A 21,751-nucleotide genomic window follows, 5' to 3' on the forward strand; every position below is an offset into this window, starting at 1 on the left:
CAGTGTGCTCTAGTTGTATACTGCACATTTTGTAAACGTCAATACTGGTAAGCTTCCATTATTGCACATAAAACGATTTCAAGCCGCTCAAAGAAGAATATATTCTGGAAGGACAAAATCCAGTACAGGACATCAGAATAAACAGCTGATCAAAAACAAGCACTTTCTTCTGAACAGGCAGGAGAGGGCAGATGTCCTTCAGTACCTGATAAAAAGGTAAATGGCTTTCAATACATTGACTTCAATAGTTGACTAACAAGTTACAAAGATAGACAAGAACAAGAACTTTTACAGTGATTTGGCATGCATTACTGTTTAAGAACATAACCTTCCATCGAAGGCCTGCCTTGAGCAGGATTGGTGGGATTCCTGGAGTCACACAATAGATTCCTCAATGCCCTGTTCACTCTGTGGATCTGAGCCAACAACAGGGTGGGGGTGTCTGGGAACTCCTGAATCTCTTTTTTGCTGGAATTGTCTTCCAGCTTCGAGCATAACCTCTCTCGAACCTGCTCTAAAGCATGTAATCCCATCCACAGAAGGTCCTTTTCCCTCTCCAAGTCCTTCAGTTTTTTCACCTGCAAATAAAAATATGCTCATGCACTCTCTTTTTTTTTTAATGCTACATAATTTGGAGCGTTTTTACATTTTTGCATGATAATCTGTGACTGTATTAGTGTTTGTTTACATACAGCTGCCTAAAAAAAAAAACAGGTTTTCACAATTGCATTGTGCAAAGTAAACAAAATTAAAATAGACCGCAATGTGTGTGTTAAGTAGCTGTGAACTATGAGTATTCCCATCGGAGCTGGACGGGAATGTCGTGATGAACTGTGATAGCTGACGTCTGTGTTTGAGAATAAACTATTAGTTTGAAAGAAATACTGATGCAACTTTAATTTTACAGTTAAGATAACAGATAACCAACCTAAAATATATAGTTAAACCTGAATTAACAGCAATACATACATTACTTGACTGAATTATGCTTTCTACCTTTTCTAAACAGTGTGAATGCTTAGTTTATCCAACAATATGGTCACTTCAATTATATTTTAATGACTTCAACTTGTTTACTAAAAGCATTCTTAGAAAACCCCTGATAGCATTACAAATTATAACATAGATGAGAAAGCAAACTAACCCAGAGGAAGAACTGCACTGCATCCAGACTGGTAAGACTGTTCCTGAGAGGGACAATGACCACTGTGTAAGAAGCCATTGGAGTTGCTAAAGAAAGCAAAGCTTTACATTTGAGGAAACGAGGAGAGAAGCAGAGAGTAAGAGAGAATGGAATAACAGAGGCTGAGGATTTGCTGAAACTCCACCCTAGTGACAGAGCGGCAGGTCAAAGTGTACAGTTTACACAACCACTAATGAAGAAATTCACAAACCTCTTCACGAACGCAAACAATAAAATTGTATTAAATTACTTTACATATTGAACAAAACATGAAACATGAAAACAGCCTTAGCATGAAACACTTTTAAATGTAACTACTTTTCTAACTTTCACAGTAGAACATTCAAGTAGAACAGTTCTGGCATTATCTGCCGTAAACCCATTTAAATCATTTGTCCATCTCTCTTTCTGTGCCGTTCTCGTCGTTCAGTGGGTATGGGGTGAGGTCCAGGGTGAGAAGACGGCTGAACATGCATTCATCAAACTGTGACAAGCAAAAAAAGGGGTGCATGATAAATGAGAGAACTCGGATACAACTGGCATGAATCAAAAAGCATCCAGAATTTGAAAAGACTCTTAAAAAAAAGTTACATAAACTTGATAAACAAGTTTAATTTCTGTGTTGATGTACTTCTTGCTAAAAAAGGAAGATAATGAATGGTTTGTCTACTTTTTGAGAACAAAAATTTAGATACACCCCTTGTAAACAATATTTTTCAAATATTATAACAAAACATTATTTCCAAATATGTTGGTGCATTACCTGCATATATTGAGCTTTATTGTAAGAAAAAGGTGGTTACTTTGAAAAAGCAAGTTTGGAGTTAATTTTTTTTTCTTTAAAGACATTTATAATGTATCAAAAGATTTGTTTCAAATAAATGCAGTTCCTTTGAACTTTCAATTCATTGATTCTTAAAAAATATGCATCATGGCTATGTTACATGATAAAAGTAATTTTAGAGTTAAGATATGCCTCTAGTTTTAATCCATTAAACAAGCCTTTGAAGTTTGGGCAAAAACTTCTGGCAATGATGTGTTTTCTTGTTCTTTTTTTTTTTTTACAGCACTGAATGTCATATGGTGATTGTGCAACACCGCACTTGTATGATTTTATGGTGAAATGTGTTATTTTTCATGCTATTTTGAACAAGAACAATGCACTGTGGCTTAAATTCAGCGCGAGGGGCACAGCAAAAATAGACTTGGCGGTGAAACGATGGCAGCACTGCTGTTTCTGCTCTGCTCCACGCTGCCGCACCGCCTCTGCGTGCAGTGTGAATGCTCTAATCTGATAACATGGGCGGCATAAAAAATATGCACTGCTTATGCGTTCAGTGTTATGCATTAACAGGGTACCCCCAGGATCCTCCAACTTAAATTCAAGGCTTTTTAAGACCTTTTTAATACCATTTCAAATGAAATTCAATGCCAACTTCGTACCAATTCCGACAGAAGTATGAGGGGAAAATGTCAAATCTGTATACATTTTAAACCCTAAAAAATAATTATTTACAAGTAGATTACTTGAATTAAATAATACATTTTATGTAAATTATCAGTCATATAAAATATATACGCAGCAGCGTTGTAGCGTGCACGTGTGTAGGCCAATGTTAATTTTGGCAGCCATTTTTGATTTAGTCTTACTCTTTATCTTCAGACGAAAATGCTTATTGGTCTTAGTCACATTTGAGTCATTCTGCCTTTCATAGTGTTAGTTGACGAAATGTGTTTGCATTTTTTGTCAACTTTTAGTCATTACTTTTAGTCAAACTCCAGTTACTTTAATTTTGGTAGCTATTTTATATGTAGTCTTTAGACAGAAAATGTCATAATTATTCTCTCTAGGCCAATTTGATTAAGCTTATGAGAAATTAAAATTAAGCTAACAGGCTGTATTGACATTGCACTCTTTAGCAGTAGCACTTGTGCAATTCTACATATCCCTTTTCCTTAGTTCTGCAATTTTTTAGAGTGCCGTACCCCCTCTCTTCCACTTAGACTGCAGTCACATCTTTCCATTAAGGGACAATATTTGCCCCATTTAATCGATTTTTCCATTTCATTTTTCACCTTTATACCTTTAAAAAATAAATAATGCTTTAAATAAAACAATGTTCAATAAGTATTCAATGTTAAAAAACGTTTAATATTAATAAAAATATGATATTAAAATCGCCAGTAGGTGGCGGTAACTCATTGTCTTTGTCAAAGCCACAGATTTTGTAGCAAAATAGAGCAATAAGCCTGACAATACTGTTTAAAATGTAGTACATCACTTAATGTTACCCTTTTTTTTTTCTTTTTTTTTTTTTACTGTTGTATAAAATCAATGTCACATTTGAAATCGTGTGGATAGTCGGGAAACATTGCATTCTTGGTCGCATAATGATCAACATTAAAAACACTGCTGTATATCAGCCTGCATTTTGATCGCAGATTTAGTCGCACAAACAGCGCAAGCGGCTCGTGACAGATCTTCTCAAATGAAGATCGCTGAACTCCAGCTTGTCTGTGTTTTCAGATCATCCGCGCTGCTTCAACAATGTAGAGAGAGCGCGCGTGGATGGCTGTGGCCAGATACTACTGAAAAGACGGGGTAGAAAACATGTTCTTTTAACAGAAAAGCTCTGATTAGTAACCATAGTAACGGGTGCGCACGCTTTCGCGCGTTCTTCTATGACGTGAAGCGTGAGGTGCACTCAATGTTACGCGACAAATTTTTAATTAGTCTACAACAGTTAATCTTGTTACGGTATGACTTTAATAATAGAAAAGGCAAAAAAATAAATAAGACATTTGTAACAAAATCCAAGACTTTGTATACCAAATTCAAGGCTTTTAAGGCCTTAATTTGAGATTATCAAATTTAAGACTTTTTCAATGCTTTTAAGACCCCGCGGGTACCCTGATTAAACTGAGGAAAAAAAAAAGACCTAAATGGACCATGAGTGATGAGATTGATGTGATACGGTGTGGATCTGTGTATACCGAAGAATAGACTCCAAGGAGAGCGTCTGCCCGCGAGTAGAACTCTTCCTTCAGGGAGATCACAATGATCTGGCAGCTTTCTCTGGACATCATCCGGAAAAATCCTGTAACCTGAAAAAAAGTCTTTCTATCATGGCAGATAAAGAATATCAAAGCACGTTTTTGAGACATTGAGGCTGGTCTTACCTTGCCAATGTTTGTGTTGTCCAGAGCAGCATCCACTTCATCCAGCACAAAGAACGGGGCAGGACGAAAGCTAAGATTAAGCAACAATGATCTTTACAGTTTTCTCCCACATCAAAAACATCTGTATTTTTAGTCAGATATTACTTTACAAGAAATTTGTTTATGTCCTTATGCTGTTTTTCACCTGTGAATGGCAAAGACCAAAGCGAGAGCAGCGATGGCCTTCTCTCCTCCTGACAGGTTGTCCATGGCCATGAATCGTTTCCCAGGAGCCACACAGTTATAGTTGATGCCATCCAGGTAAGGCTCATATGCGTTCTCAGCGCTGAGAATGGCCTAAAGGACGTGTGTAAAAACAAAGTTTCATACAAAAATCAAAATGAATGAACAAGTCATTGAAGAAGTGAGTCAAGCATTGACCTGAGCGCTGGTGTTTCTGCAGAGCTTCTTGTAGATCTGGTCGATGACGATAGACACATGTTCAAAGCACTGACTAAAGAGTTGGAAGCGTTTGGTCTTCACTTGCTCAAATTCCTGACCGCATTTCTTAGTAGTTTGTGTGCTGGTCTCAAAAGCTGAGGGTTTTTGAGTATGGAGGTAAAAACACACAAACAAGATCAATGTTTTATGTGATTGATGGATGTGTTACGACAATAAATTTAAACCCAAAAAGGGTTATTATAAAAAATTAAAACTAACCATAGATAATCTCAAAGCTAATAGACATAGACTACCTAGGCAACTAAAAATTTTAAATGTAGAAAGTTAAATAAAGGGGCTATTTCAGGAGTAGTCCCATTCCCCACCATGAAATGTATATATATTTGTCTCGTACCATCCATGACTTCCCGGTAGCTGTCCTTAACCTCTCTGATCTTTTCTAGAGCTTTCAGGTTGGGAGCTCTGGACATCATGATCATGGACTCCACAGAAGAGATGCTCTCTTTGAGCTTCTCCAACTGAGCCTCCAATTCACTCTCATCAGTGAGGGCCTACACACACAATAAATCAAAATCACTTCTACAACTAGGGCTGTCGCGGTGAAGGAATTTCCCTTCATTCATTTTGAGTGGCTCAATAGCGCAATATGCTATATTATCGACATTTATTTATTTTGATTTATTTGTTGCTATATAAATGTGTTACGATGTGGTCAGCATGCACAAAAAAGAGGACATATTCAGTAACCAATGTAACCGAAACTAAACAGTGTTTAAACAGGAAGTGAAGTAAACAGAAGAGAATGTCAAAATAAGGATCAACATAACAGAACATAAACCTGACAGTAAGCTTGTTAGGCTATTTTATATGTATAACAGTTAGTTCCGATCCTCGAATCTGGACAAGAGGCTTTCTGCTGATATTTCACCAGTATCATTGTCTTCGTCTCTGCGCATAGACAGGCTGTCATTCAGCACGCGGTTATACTGTTACACCACTAGTTGGCGGCAAGGGACTATCTTTGAATGAGTCATTAAACTATTCATTCAACAAACCCGTTCAAAACGCTGATTTATTAAAAGATAGATGTAATGAAACAAGGTGTTAATTATTTTAACTGAGCTCCACTTTTCAAGGCTCAGCTGACCAGCTGCATGGGTAACGCTGAAGCTTCACTTAATCCAATCCAATTAGACCAATGGCATTGATTCAATGGATTGACCAGCGCTGCCGCCATTCATGGTAAATACCCTTAAACGTTAAAAGGATGATACGACAAATATTTCGATTTCCTTGGACTCGGCAACCTTTTCACAAATATATGACTTGACCTCAAAGACAGATGCAGGTAATCGCACACGCTCAGTCGATCTCTCTCATTCACTGTCGATTTAGGCTTGTTAAGTGCAAATCCACGAAGCATCTGTACAATTCACCATGATAAACACAGTTTTGTTATCATTATAAACTTATTTAACATTAAGTCTATATGCATGAAATTCAAAACAAGAAGGGTATAGCCTTATGAAAAAAGAAAACGCGAATATTGCGGTTGCTGCTGTTACTTGCATTCCTCTGCGGTTGGCTTGTCAATAGCGTGGTACTACAATATTACGGTTATCGCGACAGCCCTATATCTACAGCATAAGAATGGCCACTCTGAGTGATACTGCTTAAATGTCATGTTTTTACCTTAAGGCTCCTGTCCAGTGTTGAATAATCAAACATCAATTGCGCTTCTCTTTCATAAATATCCAACGTGCTGATGCTCTGAGACTCTGAGTCCAGCTGCAATAAAGTTAGAGGACACTTAACAAGCAGAATAGGAAAAATACAAAAGGGAATATAATCTGTGCTGCCTTATTTTGAGTAGATCTGACCCTCTGTTTGCACCTGTATGTCACTGATGTCATCCAGATCTCCTGAAATCAGTGTCAACGGTAGGTTGTCTATCTTACAGCCCAGCAGCAGGTTGTGTCTGCTCAGTCTCAGCTGTTCTAGGGCTGCTTCAGCGCAGATCGTTTCCTTCTGAAGCTTCATCAGCACCCTGCAGACAAACAGGAGAAATAAATCAAATAAATAACACCAACTATTAGCATCTTTTTTCTCAGATCAACCATTATCATGCTCAGATACCCACTTGTTTCTCTCCTGGGAGCCTTTAAGAGTCTTGTCAAGCTCTATCTTGGCATTGTTAACTAAAGTTGTCTTTTCTGACAGCTGGTTGTTCAGTTCTAGGAGATTTGATTGTGTCTGCTCCACAGCTATCAAAAGTCTGTCCTCCTCCTGGTGGAGACGTGGGGAACAGACAGCAGTACTTCAAATGTAAAAAACAAACATGTCAGAACCTTTTTTACAGTACCAGCTCAACATGACACTAAACCATACCTGTCAACATTTGGGTACCAAAATACGTGAGACCGTATGCGTTGAATTCAGTTCAACCACATGCGGTTTCATGTCATCTATACATTACACACCCCATCGCCAAATCATAGAAAAATTCAGTTAAGACAGTTGTATTCATCTTAACAATACACATCAAATCAATATATAGAAAAACAGATTTCTAAAATAAGGTATAGACCACAAATCTGTGAGTAGGCTACAGTTTTCAAAACTGAACAGGTGATGTTGTGTAATATTCAGTTACTGTAAGAAACTGTTCCAGCGGGTGGAGTTTACTGGTACTGAATATTACACATCACCTGTGTATACTCCCATTAACTGGAACAGATTTTCACTGGAACTGAATATTACATCCAAATATTGTTCTGTAATCAATCAGCTATTGTTGTGAAACTTCACCTATTGGAACAGTATTTCACAATTTTTCACAGGAACGTATTATAAACAACTATTGCGAAAGAACGATTTACAAAACGACTGCGAAAGATTATGAATTTGTTAACTGTTACCGTTATACGTATTTTTTTTTTTGTATAGTTCTATTTTGTTAATAAATTTTGCATTCTATTTTGGCTTTCTCAGGTGTCCCTATTTTTGTTGTGTCCCTTTTGAGCCACGGGGCGAAACGGGTATGGATTGAAAAAACAGGTTTACAAATCTGAGCACAGCCTCCATGCAGCCAAAGGATGACAGAAAAAAGGATGCTGCGTTAATCGCGTTAAATATTTACTTACCACTGAGTCTTTTTCCATTTCTACCAGTAACGCTTATTCAACTTCCCGCGTCTACTACCTGCGCAGATATTGACGGCACAACTGGGTTGTAGGTTGCCAGGTTGAGCTCATAAATGGCTTGAAATGTGTATTATATGATGTGTTGATTGCGCGAGTAGGATGGGTTTCATACAAGAATTGGCAACTGGACAACCTTGGAATAATATATTGATGTGATTATTCATATAGCGACGTTTGGGCCATACAAATAACGGGAGTTTCATGGGAGAAATAACAAAACGGGAGGGGGGCGGGAGATGGGTGTGAAATACGGGAGACTCCCGGGGAAAATGGGAGTGTTGACAGGTATGCAGGATAAATGTAGTCAAAATGTCAAATGTTTGGTCTCAAAAGTGGAGTGAGTGAGTTTGCCTCTTTCAAGCTAATAACGATGTTCTCCTCTTTTTCGATGGTCTCTTCTATTTCCTTCATCTGTTTGACGAGTTTCTTCAACTGAGCCTGCTCATACTCCAGCTGGATACTTAGCAGGGTATGCTGGGACTCAAACTGCAGGCTGGACAATCAGGAGATTTAATCAGCCAGATTTAGTTCACATAATATTTCATGCCATAATGTAATGCCAGTGATAACATGGCTAGGATTTGTTTGTGCAGGTCTTACCGCTTCTTCTCAAGCTCCTGCTGCAGTCGCAGATAATCCTGCTCATACTCACGGATGTTAGCCACACCGATCTCTACGCAGAAGTCTGCGAACACCACGTCCTCCATCTAAGATGAGCAAAATCAACCCACAAGAGAGCTTAGCATGGAGGAATGATATTGACCAATACTTTTTTTTTTTGAAGAATGTTTTCAAGAGATTGACTAAGTACTGTAAAACTATAATTTCAGCAGTTTAGTGTACATTTGTGCAACCTTACTGTCATTATTGGCATGAATAACAAAAAAAAACCTCATATTGAACAACTTTAAATTCCTTGATATTTCCTAGTTTTCCATGACCACAGAAAACCGCAAAGTGATCATGTTACACTTAAATCAATTGACCTGATGAATTCTGTCCCTGACGGCCGTCATCTCATTATCCTTTAGTTCTACATTCTCAGTCTGTATCTCAAACTGGGCCTCGAGGTTGGAGAGCTCACTTCTGAGTTTGGAAATCTCCTAAAGATCACACACACAAAGATTTCATAAGAGTATTGGAGATGTTTAAATGTCATGCAACAATGGAGGAGGGGAAAGAAAGAAGAAAGAGTGTGACTTGCAGCCTGACAAGCTGGGATGCTCTTCTTGCGTATGGAGTCCAGTTCTGTGTTGGAGTATTTGAGGCGAGTCTGGTTTCCCTGAGACTGAGCCCTGATCTGCTTCAAATCCACTTCCTTACGCTTCAGCTTCATCAGGGCCTGCACATACATCAACACTATTAGCCTGCAATATAACACTGTATGACATGATCAAGAGAAAGTGAATCTCTTCCATTCTAATAAGAATTTTTAATCTAAGTAGCCACGCCCACACTGAAATCTCATTGGTCCAAAATCCTGCTATATATTAAACATTAAATACATGCTGACTAGTTATGATTTTCATTGCACGAAGAAACAAAACCACAACTAGTCAGCATGTACTTGATGTTTAATATATAGCAGGATTTTGGACTTTCGACATGATTTTCAGTTTTTATTGCATGTCTGCCATCGCACAGGTATCTATAGTGTGTATTAGCAATCTGGGACACGTACACGCAGCTCGGATGACAGCTTATCCTTCTCCTCCTTCAGTTTATTCATATCCTTCTCATCCCAGCGTCGAGCTTTTTTGCTCAGGTCCAAGGAGCCTCCGGAGATCACCCCAGACTTGCGAAACAAGGTGCCGTCAAGAGCCACCGTCTAAACAAGACATTTTACATGTAACACAAGTCATAGATGTTTAGGATAAGTGTAAATGTAATCGGCCTGAAATAATGATGTAATCTTTGTGTCATACAGGTGCATGTACTCACCTGAAGGCGCTCAGGGCCATAGAAGGCAATGCGACGGGCGTCTTTCAGAGAATCGCAGACCAGGGAGTTTCCGCACACAAACTGAATCACCCTCTTAAGCTGAGGGGCGTTTTGAGCGCACTGAACCACATCCACCACCATCTTGGCTCCCTGCACTTCCCTCAGACGCTCGTTCAGAGGGTGTACCTGATGCACATAGTTAAAGAACACTCTTTACAAATCCAACCATAGGAAAAGCTGTTTAAGTAAATAAAAAATAAAGCAACGTAATTAATTATGAAGGGCTTTCACTGATGAGTCACTCACATCTATATAGTCAATAGGAAGAAATGTCTCTGGTTCGGCTCTTTCCTCTTTCAGAAATCGGATGCAGTCATGAGCCACTTTGGCAGACGTCACAATAATAGAGTTCATGTTCTTGCCAAACAGCTTGGTGACGGCGAGCAGGTATTTCTTGTGGATGGGCTGGCACAAGTCCACCAGACGGCCATACTGAAATGAGTTAAGAAACCAACAAGTTTTTAATTTGAAAGAAGTCTCTTATGCTCACCAAGGCTGCATTTAATTAATCTAAAATGCAGTAAAATCAGTTAATTTCAATTATACAAATATTTCATTATATTACTATTACTTTTTTATATATTTAAAAAATGTATTTATTCCTGTGATGGCAAAGCTGAATTTTCAGCATAATTACTCCAGTCTACAGTGTCACATGATCCTTCAGAAATCATTCTAATATGCTGATTTACTGCTCAAGAATCATTAATGATTATCAATATGGAAAACAGTTCCTGCTTATTATTTTTATGGAAACCACCCCCCTACTGACAGTATTGATGTTACTGTCAAAAAGGAAAATATTTAAAATGACATTACTTTCCATAATTTCTTGCAATGCTTCAATCAAACAGATGACAAAAAATAAGGTCTAATCTGCTTGACTGGCATTAGAGGGCTGTGTAAGCTGATTGTTACAGTACCACTGTATCAGGGTAGAGTCTCCTGAGGCTTTCAAGGACTTCGTCTCGTTTCTGCTGTCGTCGATTCTCTTGGCTGTCCAGCCGAGCGTTCTGCAGTTTGGTCAGCACCTGCGCGAGCTCCTCGTTCACCTCCTCCAATCGTATGGAGCCTCTCGACAGCTCCTCTGCCAGCTGCTCCTCCTGCTGACACTGCTCCTCCAGAGCTTTCCTTCAGAAAAAATGAGTAAGATGCAGCCATGAAAACAGGTCAGGGGTAAAAAAGGTGAGAAGGATGCGGCATATATACCCCCCCCCCCCTTACATTTAATAAATAAATAAATGTAATGAGTGAGTAGGTACGTGTGAGAGTTAACACGAACAGATGAGACAAGTACAAAATTCTCATTTATTAATAGAATTGAACTATACTCCACAATGATGAATCCCCTGCAGGCTGCATTGGCATAGTATTAGGCTACCAGTGTTTCTCACAGGATTTTTGGATCACGGTGATGAGTGGACCTCTGCCACTCTAGGGGGGTTCGGGGGCATGCTCCCGCGTAAGAAAATTTTGTGCTTTTTAATGTTAAATTCATCAATCTGGTGCAAATTAAACAAAGAAAAATTCAAAACTCTTTTAGTTACAGTGTCTGTCTACATTACTACTACAATAATAGTTATAATATTAATCCCATGATAGTAATAGCCATATATTGTAAAACAAATGCACTGAAAAATAAAGGAAACTTTCATAATTAGTTTTGTACTAATTTCTATACTTGAAAGAGTATATTTCTATACTTAACATTAAAGATGTGATTGGGCTAGCCCAGTATCAATGGGCCGCTGATCTACGTATTTCTTCGGGTGTCAGAGAAAAAAAACTATTTACTACTACTATTTATCACGCATTAAAAATGCCCCAAACCAGTCGTCTGTATGATAATCTGAAACAAGGACTGGTGAGCCGTTGTCCTGCTTCACTTCACAGATGCTGAGTGAAAGGAGAATTATAGAATGAATGGATACTCATTTATATGACACTTTATTCATCAGGAGAACAGCTCGTTCAGCGCGTCATACGTCGTCCTTTCAGTTTCGGTTTTCATTCGATCAAGTTTTTTCACGTTCTCTCGATAAACCACCAATCCGAGCGAAATTATTTGTAATAGAGCTGACACTTTGAGTTTTTAACGGGTTATGTTAAAGCCCTACTTGTTAGTAATGTTTTTATGAAACATCTCTAGTGAATGCATTATCACATCACCGTATTATTTACCGCCGTGCGAGCCACAAATTAAAGCTTGGCGAGCCACATGAGGCTCGCGAGCCGCGCAATGAATAACACTGCACTAACTGTTACTTGTTCCTGGTCGCTCAGCGTTCACGGCGCCCGCGCCCGCTCGCGATATTATATCGCCCACTTCTATGTCAAAATTAAAAATAATGACATTGGCAACATCGCTGTCTGTATCTGATAGGACAGTTAACATTGTAAGCTAACTTACCTCAGGCTTAATTTCCGACGTGCGGTTCTTTGTTCGGCAGTGTGTCCAGTTGTCAGACTCGCGGTGTAAAAGACTTTGAAAACATTTCTGCCCTAACGTTACTCTGACTCGTATTGGCTGTTATGTTTCGGCATTAGGAATGATGATTGTTTTTTAAAGCTGCGAAGTTTATGGTAACTTTATAGGGGATAAATGCTGGCCTCGACATCGACCACGACCCCCCCCCCCCCTCCTCCAATAAATATTTTCTCATCGGATCTGCACAAATCACGTAGGTGACCCTTTTAGGTTTTAAAACGGCGAATTTCGCCGAAAGGTGAGGAGTTTTCATGCCTGAAGATGTGACTGACAGTTCAACTGAATAATGTTACTAAAAAAAAATACAATTCAGTTACAGTAATATTTTTGTAAATTAATACAATAACACACAATTAAATCACATCCCTACAAGCTCTATAATGTTGGTTCTTATTAGTGCAGGGGTATTTAAGGGTGTCATACTTAGTAGTGTTGGCATACTCCTCCAGCTTCTCTGCCCTTCTGCTGAAATCTTCCATCCGAGTTTGAGAGTGTTTAATATTTGCCTGCAAACAAAAATTTATATCATGAAATAAATCGCAGGGCTCAGTGCTAAGGATTTTTTCTACTAGCCCACATTTTTACTTTTTACTGGCCCCACCACATTTTTTCACTGTTTTTGAACCCAGTAGCCTTATATTCTAATAAGGTTATGAACACCAACATTTTAGAAACTAGTGAAATTGAACAATTCTTGATTCCAATTTCGATACCACAGTTAAAACAAACTACTAGCCTAACTAATATGAAGTTCAAATTAGTGCTTGAACGGCGCGTCGTAAATAAGTGTATTTACATGGAATGTGTCAATTCGTCACGCTATTTATGTTCCCCAATGATGGCGGCTCCCGGGCATGCTGAAAATCAGCTGTTATTACAAAAATATCCAGCCCAATCTAAACACCCTGCTCTGTACACCCTGTAAAACTGAAATGGCAAACCACAGCCGCACAACTTTTATGCAGAGGCATCTGAAAAGAAAGAAAACATCCCGGGGCTCTCACCTTAAAAAGACGAGACGGCAGTGTAATTATTTGGATTATGGCAGTGTAATTTTACACAGCAATAGAATACTGTTGTCAGCCTCATATTTTGTGCTTAATACAAATGTGCATGGTTAGTTATAATGCTGTTGTGACTTCAACTGTTCGATCATATAGCTGAATGAACATAACATTAATCTCCTGAATGAACAAAACATTTCAGGATTCATACTTGTAAGCAGTTGCTGCTGTAAATCACCAAAAATCATTAGGTAAAAGTTCATACATAGATTAGTTACGAATATAATTTATTTGTAAATGATTGATTATTATTTATCGGTAAATTAACCAAAGGTTAATTATTCAGAATCAATAGATTAACTGGGAGGGAAAAAATTATCGTTCGATTAATCGAAAAACCTATAGATTAGATTAATCGATTGAAAAATAATAATAATAATAATCGTTTGTTCCAGCCCTAGTTCAAATATTAAAGCCAAGTAAACAGTTGATAATAAAATAAGAACAAATAAACAAATTACAGAGTTACTGTACATCACAATATTGCAAAAAGACACTCACATAAGGACAGAAGCCTACCTGTATCTCACTTTTCCTCCTCAGGTCAAACTGCAGCTTCTCACGGTCTGCTTTTATCTCCCAGTGCAGCTTCTCTGCACTTTGGTTTAAAATCGCTCCCTTTTTCCTGGCCAGCTCTTTGAGTTCCTTATACCGCTCCATCTGTACAAAGTCAAACAGTGTGTAACATAATATATCTTAATGTTTTACAGTCAACATATAAACAAAATTGGCCCTATTTATGACCCTAAAATTTCAAATTGAAACAGCTTCTATTCTGCATGTGTCCTTATAGAGGGAATGTTCACAAGACACTGATTTTAACCTGGGCCTCCTCTAGTTGCACTCCATCTCCTCTTTGAGCCTCCTCCTCCTCCATCTGCCTCTCAGAGACCTTCCAGGCCTTCTCCAGCTCAGTCAGCTCTCCCTTTAGCTCCTCAAGCTCCTGCTCCTTTTTGGCCTGCTGACTCCGGTTCTTCTGAAGCGATCTGCGCGCCTCCTCCACTTTGTGCTCGTGGTGGGAGGTGTTCACTTTAGCTTTGATGTACTGAGGCCTCTGCTGATTAACAATCTGCTCCTGAGATCTGGAACAACATTCTGCAGTGAGATTTATAAATAAAATAATATTGAAAAAAAATTCTGCAGCCATTACTCTAGTTTTTCTCACACAAAATGGTATGCAAAAACATAATACTTAAAAAAATCACTCACACACACACACATACAGGGTCCGAAATTAACACCCGCCAAGCGCCAAATGCGGGTAGATTTTCCGTTTGGCGAGTAAATCTCAAAAGGCTATCCGCCACAGTGGCGGGTGAATGTTCATACCAAAATAATAAAATTGTCAGCGCGCACGCGCTCTTCTGCCTCTTAAGAACGAGCAGAGTGAGTGTGTGTGTGTGTGTGTGTGTGTGTGTGTGTGTGAGAGAGAGAGAGAGAGAGAGAGAGAGAGAGAGAGAGAGAGAGAGAGAGAGAGAGAGCGCGAGCCACGGCCGCGCGCGCGCACTCAATATTCAGAGCGGACAAGCGTCAAGCTTCCCCGTACTTTTTGACAAGCGTCCTTGACAGGGCGTCCAGAGCGTCTTTGCAGCTCAAGTCCGCGGCGGTGTGTACGTAACAGTTACAGTTAACGCTTTATCTGTTGACGGCGCTGAGGAAAAAGGATATGTGAAGCTCCCGCCACTGGAAGAAGCGGTCGCCGCCCGTTTGTGTCCTGCTCATCAAAGCCGTGCAGAGCGTCTTCAGCACTCGCGGATCGTGCATACTCCGCCGCTGGCCAGGCTGCCGTTCTTTTCTCGATAAAATTAGTTTTCTCATAGCGTTTGCAACGCAATATTCGTTCCCTTATCTCTCAGGGAACCGAGGTTACGTAAGTAACATAACCGAGTAGGCTACGTTCTGCCTTCCCTTCCACATGAGTCAGGAAACAAAACTGACAAAAAAAATAAATATTTCACCCCAATGATAGTAATATTTCATATATTTCTCTCATTTTGATCAATATATATATATAGTTTTTTTTATTATAGGCTACATTTCAATTTTTGCTCTGGACATTTTTTTATGTTTGTATTCAACATAATATGCCTACCTTATTATCTCAATTAAAAGTACTGAAATTAATGTATATGTGACAAAAAAAAAAAAGCTGTTTATTATTTTGGCCAGTAAAAAATATGCTTGGCTGGTGGATTTTTTCATCTACCAGTCCCTGTGGCAGGTGACCCAAAAAGTTAATTTCGGACCCTGCACACATATATACAATTAATGAATATTATTAATATATATATATATATATATATACATACATACATACATACATAAGAATTATATTAAATAAAGTAAATTTAAGTATTATAGAAGTATATTTTACTTTAAATATATATTATTTAAATATTTGTTTGTGTATATATATATATATATATATATATACAATGTATATATATTTATTTGATTAATAATAGGTAAAGTGTTACGAGTGCATTTATAATTAGATTATATAAGGTAAATTGTTGTTACATATACTGTATGTATATTTTAATAAACTATTTAAATATTTCTGTTAGTGTATGTATATATGAAATGTATATAGATTTGATGAATACTAATTATAACAATATAATATGTAAATTGTCATATATATAAATAAATGTATAAATAATAGGGCTGTCAACAGATAAAAAATTTATAATCACAATTTATAAAATTAAGTATACACAATTTTTCTTGTTTAATACGTTTATTAGGCTCATTCGAGATGTGCCGCGCCTCGTCTGAGATGTAGGCGGCTGCAGTGAGGGGAGGACTGAAAAAAGTGCAGGCAAGACGGACAGTTCTCCTTTCTCATAGTGGATCAGACACCTGCGAGATCAAAGGCAGATATCGCTGGATTCACTTATGCTATTAAATGATATAATTTAGGTTCTGTCTTCAGGTGCTTTTATATGAAAATAAATATAACGAACAAGACACCCAAAGTACTTGTTATAATTCCATTCGAAAAACAAGAGTTTATCATAGAGTTTTTTTTTGACATATGACAACAATCACATAACTCATAGCGAGATCGCACTGTCAGATTTTGGGAATATTCACACAATTTATACACATAATTTTTTTTTTTTTAAACATGATACCAGAGTTTAAATTAAACATTTTAAAAGAGAATATATCAGTGTAGTTTCAACCAATGAGGATTAAGCTGTGCTGTTTCCCATCCATCGTGCTTTTGCACAGCGCAGTCGGTGGAGTAACTGTGCCTGACTGCAGAATCCGCACAGATTTTGCTCATCTCAAACGAGCCTATTTTATCATTTGCTATATCCAACAACGTGAACAATCAGATTGAACAATTTCACTAATTTTCTGATTGCCACACAGCACAACTTATTCTGACATGCGAGGACATCTTATTTTTCTAGTCAACATTTAGCCAGCTGCTAAGGCATACAGTAATATTGCGAGTGAAAATAGTCTCTCACACGGCACAGTTGAAGCAGGAGTTGCGAGGTATTTGAGTGCAAGAGTCACCAGCTTGTCATGACATTTGCTGTGTGCACACCGCTATTGTAAAGGGCATTGTTCAAGGCTTATGCTGGGCACTGCTCTGTATCTAGCAAGAGGGTTGGATTCCAGTGATGTTTCATCATCTGACACTGTATCAGAGCCCAACCAGAGATCAAATTTATTTTTTGGTGGCTCTGATTCAGTATCTGAGTGATGAGGAGCCAGGGTCTATTTTAGAATATTGTCTAATGTTTCCCAAACTCCAGCTCTTTCTACTTTAGGAATGCATTTCAAGTTTTTGAATCTGGCATTAAGAAATATATATATATATATATATATATATATATATATATATATATATAAAGTACTGTTTTTTTAATGTAAAAGTAATGTTTAATGCAAGGATTAGCAGTATAATTTACTTTTGCTCTCTCTGCATTCAAAGATATTTCCAGTTAAAGTGCATTGCCAGTAACTCGCCTGATCTCCTTCTCCAACTGCTGAAGTTCTCGATTCAGGCGCCCATGTTCTTTCTTCTGAGCCTTCACAGTTTGTTCCCAGACATCCAGGCTCTTCTTCTGCTGCGCTGCGGCCTCCTGTGCATCCCTCAGTGATTCTGACTGTGCGTTTATGTTTTTCTCATTGTGGAAGAGATGAAAGAGGGTCAGCTGGAGTTTGCTTTCGCTGAGTTCGTCCATCAGTGTCTGATATTTTTCCGCCTGACAAGATCGAGACAAATACATTGTCAAAGAGATGCACAGGGCCGGTGCTAGCCATTTGGGTGCCCTAGGCACAAATGCTTGGTGGTACCCCCCTCCCCTCCCCTCCCCCCCCCTCCCCCCTCGCGACACGAATAGACCAATTCTACAAATAAATAAATCTCCAGTTAACTGGCAGAGCATTCATTTCGTTCATTTTTTAAATAAGATACTAGCGCTGAAATGTGTTTTTTTAAATCAAGTGCTCGTTGCCGCCGCGATCAGTGGCACTACGGATACAGAGTTTTCTCGCGTGGCTCGCGCACACACCGCACTGTTTTCACTCAAAAAATTATGTTTTGTGATTTCAACAGAATGAATAGAGAGTATTCGCAAGTTGTTTTCACTCGACGCGCGCTTCAATCCGTTGCGTTGCGATTGAAGCGCGCGTCGAGTGAAAACAACTTGCGAATACTCTCTATTCATTCTGTTGAAATCACAAAACATAATGCAAACGTTTGCTTGTCCCTGCTACAACCACTGATGAACATAATCGTTTTGATGAGAGAAAAAAAACTATACGAGAAAAAAAAAACCCATACAATGTCGGATTCGAACCCACACCCTCTGACACGGCTGGCGAAAGCTCTACCACTGGACCATTGACATACACGTTAATCTAGTTGGTGGCTAGATCTAAATGTTGGCTACATCTCATTAAACGTCTAATTAAACCCCATGTAACCTACTATTTAAATCGATTGCTGGACATCGTAATGTTATTTGCGTCCATCGTCATTGAATTTTGAAATCAGATAGAGCCGGCCAGAGCACTGCATAATAAGTAGCCATGCCGGCTTATTCAGTGGAAATACACACCGACAATGACACGCCCCCTACTGCGTGCTAGAATCTCCGAAAAACAAGCCGATTTCAAAATCAAAATGTACGCTTTTAAATATACCAATACTGCTATCTCAAACATGCAGAGGCTTCTTCGTGATCTCAACTAACAGATTCTGCAAAAAAACGAAAATCACCAAAAAAAAAAAAAAAAAAAAAAAACGCTTCTTTTTTTTCACGACCCAGATTTTTTGGTGCCCCCCCAAGCACTTGGTGCCCTACGCGCAGCGCGTGATGTGCGTGTGCGGAGCGCCGGCCCTGGAGATGCATCATATGAAAATATTTCGACATCTGACAGGTCTTACCTCAGTCTTATCTTTGAAGACTTGTTTCTTCTCAGCTGTAGCCGCTTTCTTCCGGTTAAAGTGGAACTGGGTGTCCTCTTTGGCTTTCTGCAGGACCACTAGCTTGGCATCATATTCAGCTCTCAGCTCTCCAGAGTTGCTGATTTGTTCAAACATCTTTGTTCGCTCTTTGGCATTCATCATGGCAATTGACTCCACAGCACCCTGATATACAAAAAAAATCCATGATTAGTGTAAGAATGAAAAAAAAAAAAAAACTATTAATAACAATAAATCAAATGCTGATAACCAAATGCTATGGCATTTGTTGACCATTTTCTCACTGAAGCACCTGATACACCAGACAATTCTTCGCTTTCACCACAATGCCGATCTTCTCTAGCTCTCCAGTGTACTTCGCCAAAGTCATCTGTTTACCATTCACACGATACTCAGAAGATTCCCCTGTAAAAAGTGAATCTTTCCATCAGAAAATGATTCAGTTCGGTTTTACCGTTCATTTCTAGCAGAGCTCAATCACACTCACCTGAAATGCATCTACTGTAGGTTATTTCCTCATTGTCTCTACAGTAGATCATGGTCACACTGGCGAAGGTCGACACGGGTTTGCCGATGTGGGCACCGTGGATGAGATCTCTGGTGTGCTTCACACGGAGGTTTACCGCCCTCTCTCCCATCACGAATCCAAGAGCATCCATGACATTAGATTTGCCTACAGAGGAGAAAAACAACAATCAAAAGTGTTTCAATAACACTAATCCATACTGATGATGCCTCCTAAACATTTTAGCATGCAAAACATCTACATGAAGTTCAAATGTACCACAGTAAAGTGGTGGTAACATGGCAAAATGATGGTATGAGAAGACAATAAGTTCCTGTGGTATTTACAAGATATTTTTACTATACTACACTAGAATATATGATATAAAATACTGTAAATATGTATGCCCCTTAGACTGGTGGTAACAGTAAAATGATGGTACGAAAAGATAGTACCATGGTATTTACATGATATTCTTACTATACTACACTAGACTATATGAAATAATAAGCACAGGTGGACAGTAAAGAAGTACATTTACTTGAGTACTGTACTTAAGTACACTTTTTGAGTATCTGTACTTTACTTGAGTATTATTTTTTCTGGAAACTTTTTACTTTAACTTCACTACATTTGAAAGACGAATAATGTACTTTTTACTCCACTATATTTCTGTCAAGGTCCTTGAGTAGAAAGTTGTAATGCCAGTCAGGAGAGGATTTTGGTTGCAGGGGTTGCATTTTTGTTGGAAATGAAAGTCGGGTTAAAGTCAGAACCGACGTCGGTTTGGCGTCAGCATCCAACGTTGGATTTTGGTTGGAAATAAAAGTCGGGTTGATGTCAGAACCCGATTGATGTTGGTTTCTGATGTCAACCCGATTTTCATTTTCAACCACAATACAACGTCTGTCTAATGCTGGAGATTAGCGTCAATCTGATATTGGCTTCTGACATCAACCTGATTTTCATTTTCAACGTTGGGTTTGGTCTCCTAAATGCGAATTTTGTCATTGTTTTGGAGTACACTAGCTTATAGATAACAGTAAGGCTAACATATTCATACTAAAAGCCAAAAAAATGTTAAATAGGGCACTCTTTGAGGGAACAGCCATTTGGGTGTCAGAAACCATTGTGGACGTTATTGAGTGCACTTGCACTTATGAATATCACATTCAATCCCACTACTGGAACTGTGTTCTAGAAATAAATCTGATATTGATATGAGGGTAGGTACGCAGGCATAGATTCAGAGGCATAAGGTAAAGTAAGTATTACATAAAACAATGCAACAATAATAAAACAATGCATTTACATTTACTTTTTATTTTTGATACTGAAGTACTTTTAAAAAAAGAGTACTTCTGTCTTTACAACTTTTAATATTTGACCACGAACGTTAGTAGCAGCTACTTTCACTCAAGTAAGGAAGTTGTGTACTTTGTCCACTTAATACACTTTATAATACTATAAATATCATATGTATGTCCTTTAGACTGGTGATATCTTAGATAACTGGTACGCTTTTAGTACAAAATGATATGTTTTGGCGACATTAATATTTCATCGCTCTCTTTTTTTCATTGAAAAGCCAAAACGATCCTGACAGATATCGACACCATAACGTTAGGCCTAAATTAATCTATTGATAAAATTTCTTTAAAAACGTGTGTAGCACGCAAAGCATCTAAATAAAGCACGTTATTTAACGAAATGACTAATAATTGGATTAGCGTCGCGCTATGAGCAAAATACAGTCACGTTTTGTAAGATTAGCCACGCAAATTAGCTTAATTACTAACTCACCTGATCCATTAGTGCCAATTATGCAATTAAACCTTTTAAATGGGCCAATAGTTTGCTTTCCTCTCCAGGATTTGAAATTTTCAACGTCTAGTTGTTTTAAGAAACCCATATTTCAGTTCTAGATGAAAAAGGCAACCGGGTTTACTCGAATAAAGTTACTGACAGGAAAAAAGGGGAAGGCGGGAAAAAAACTGCGTCATGATGCTGAATCTGCTGATTCACCTCGAGGACAAACAAAGACTTTAGATACATTTAATTTTTTCGAAAATAACCGTCTAGTCTAATAATAATCTATAAAGTAAAATGTCAGAAATTAAATTAATTAGAATTAATATATAATTGAAATAAAAGTTTGTAATAAAGTCAAGAGGAAATATATGTATTTAGGCCTATTTATGACCTGTTTATCTGTCCCGACTCCCAGGTGTTAT

General features: G+C 38.3%; 1 protein-coding gene across 1 annotated transcript; it reads right to left on the reverse strand.

The window, feature by feature from the left end:
* Positions 1–1,571: 1,571 nt before the first annotated feature.
* smc1b (structural maintenance of chromosomes 1B) lies at positions 1,572–21,429 on the reverse strand (the record flags this gene model as incomplete). The annotated part of the gene is made up of 25 exons (XM_081355839.1): positions 1,572–1,667; positions 4,178–4,288; positions 4,364–4,433; positions 4,548–4,699; positions 4,784–4,938; positions 5,199–5,355; positions 6,497–6,592; positions 6,698–6,851; positions 6,945–7,090; positions 8,359–8,500; positions 8,608–8,714; positions 8,994–9,110; positions 9,212–9,349; positions 9,689–9,835; positions 9,949–10,134; positions 10,255–10,440; positions 10,932–11,139; positions 12,920–13,002; positions 14,080–14,220; positions 14,384–14,642; positions 17,548–17,786; positions 18,974–19,177; positions 19,305–19,417; positions 19,500–19,685; positions 21,321–21,429. The coding sequence occupies 25 exons, from the start codon at positions 21,427–21,429 to the stop codon at positions 1,572–1,574; spliced, it is 3,702 nt and encodes a 1,233-aa protein (XP_081211965.1).
* Between the last annotated feature and the right edge of the window lie 322 nt (positions 21,430–21,751).

This window comes from Scardinius erythrophthalmus, assembly GCF_964197995.2.
Source record: "Scardinius erythrophthalmus genome assembly, chromosome: 24".
Classification (NCBI taxonomy): Eukaryota; Metazoa; Chordata; class Actinopteri; order Cypriniformes; family Leuciscidae; genus Scardinius; species Scardinius erythrophthalmus.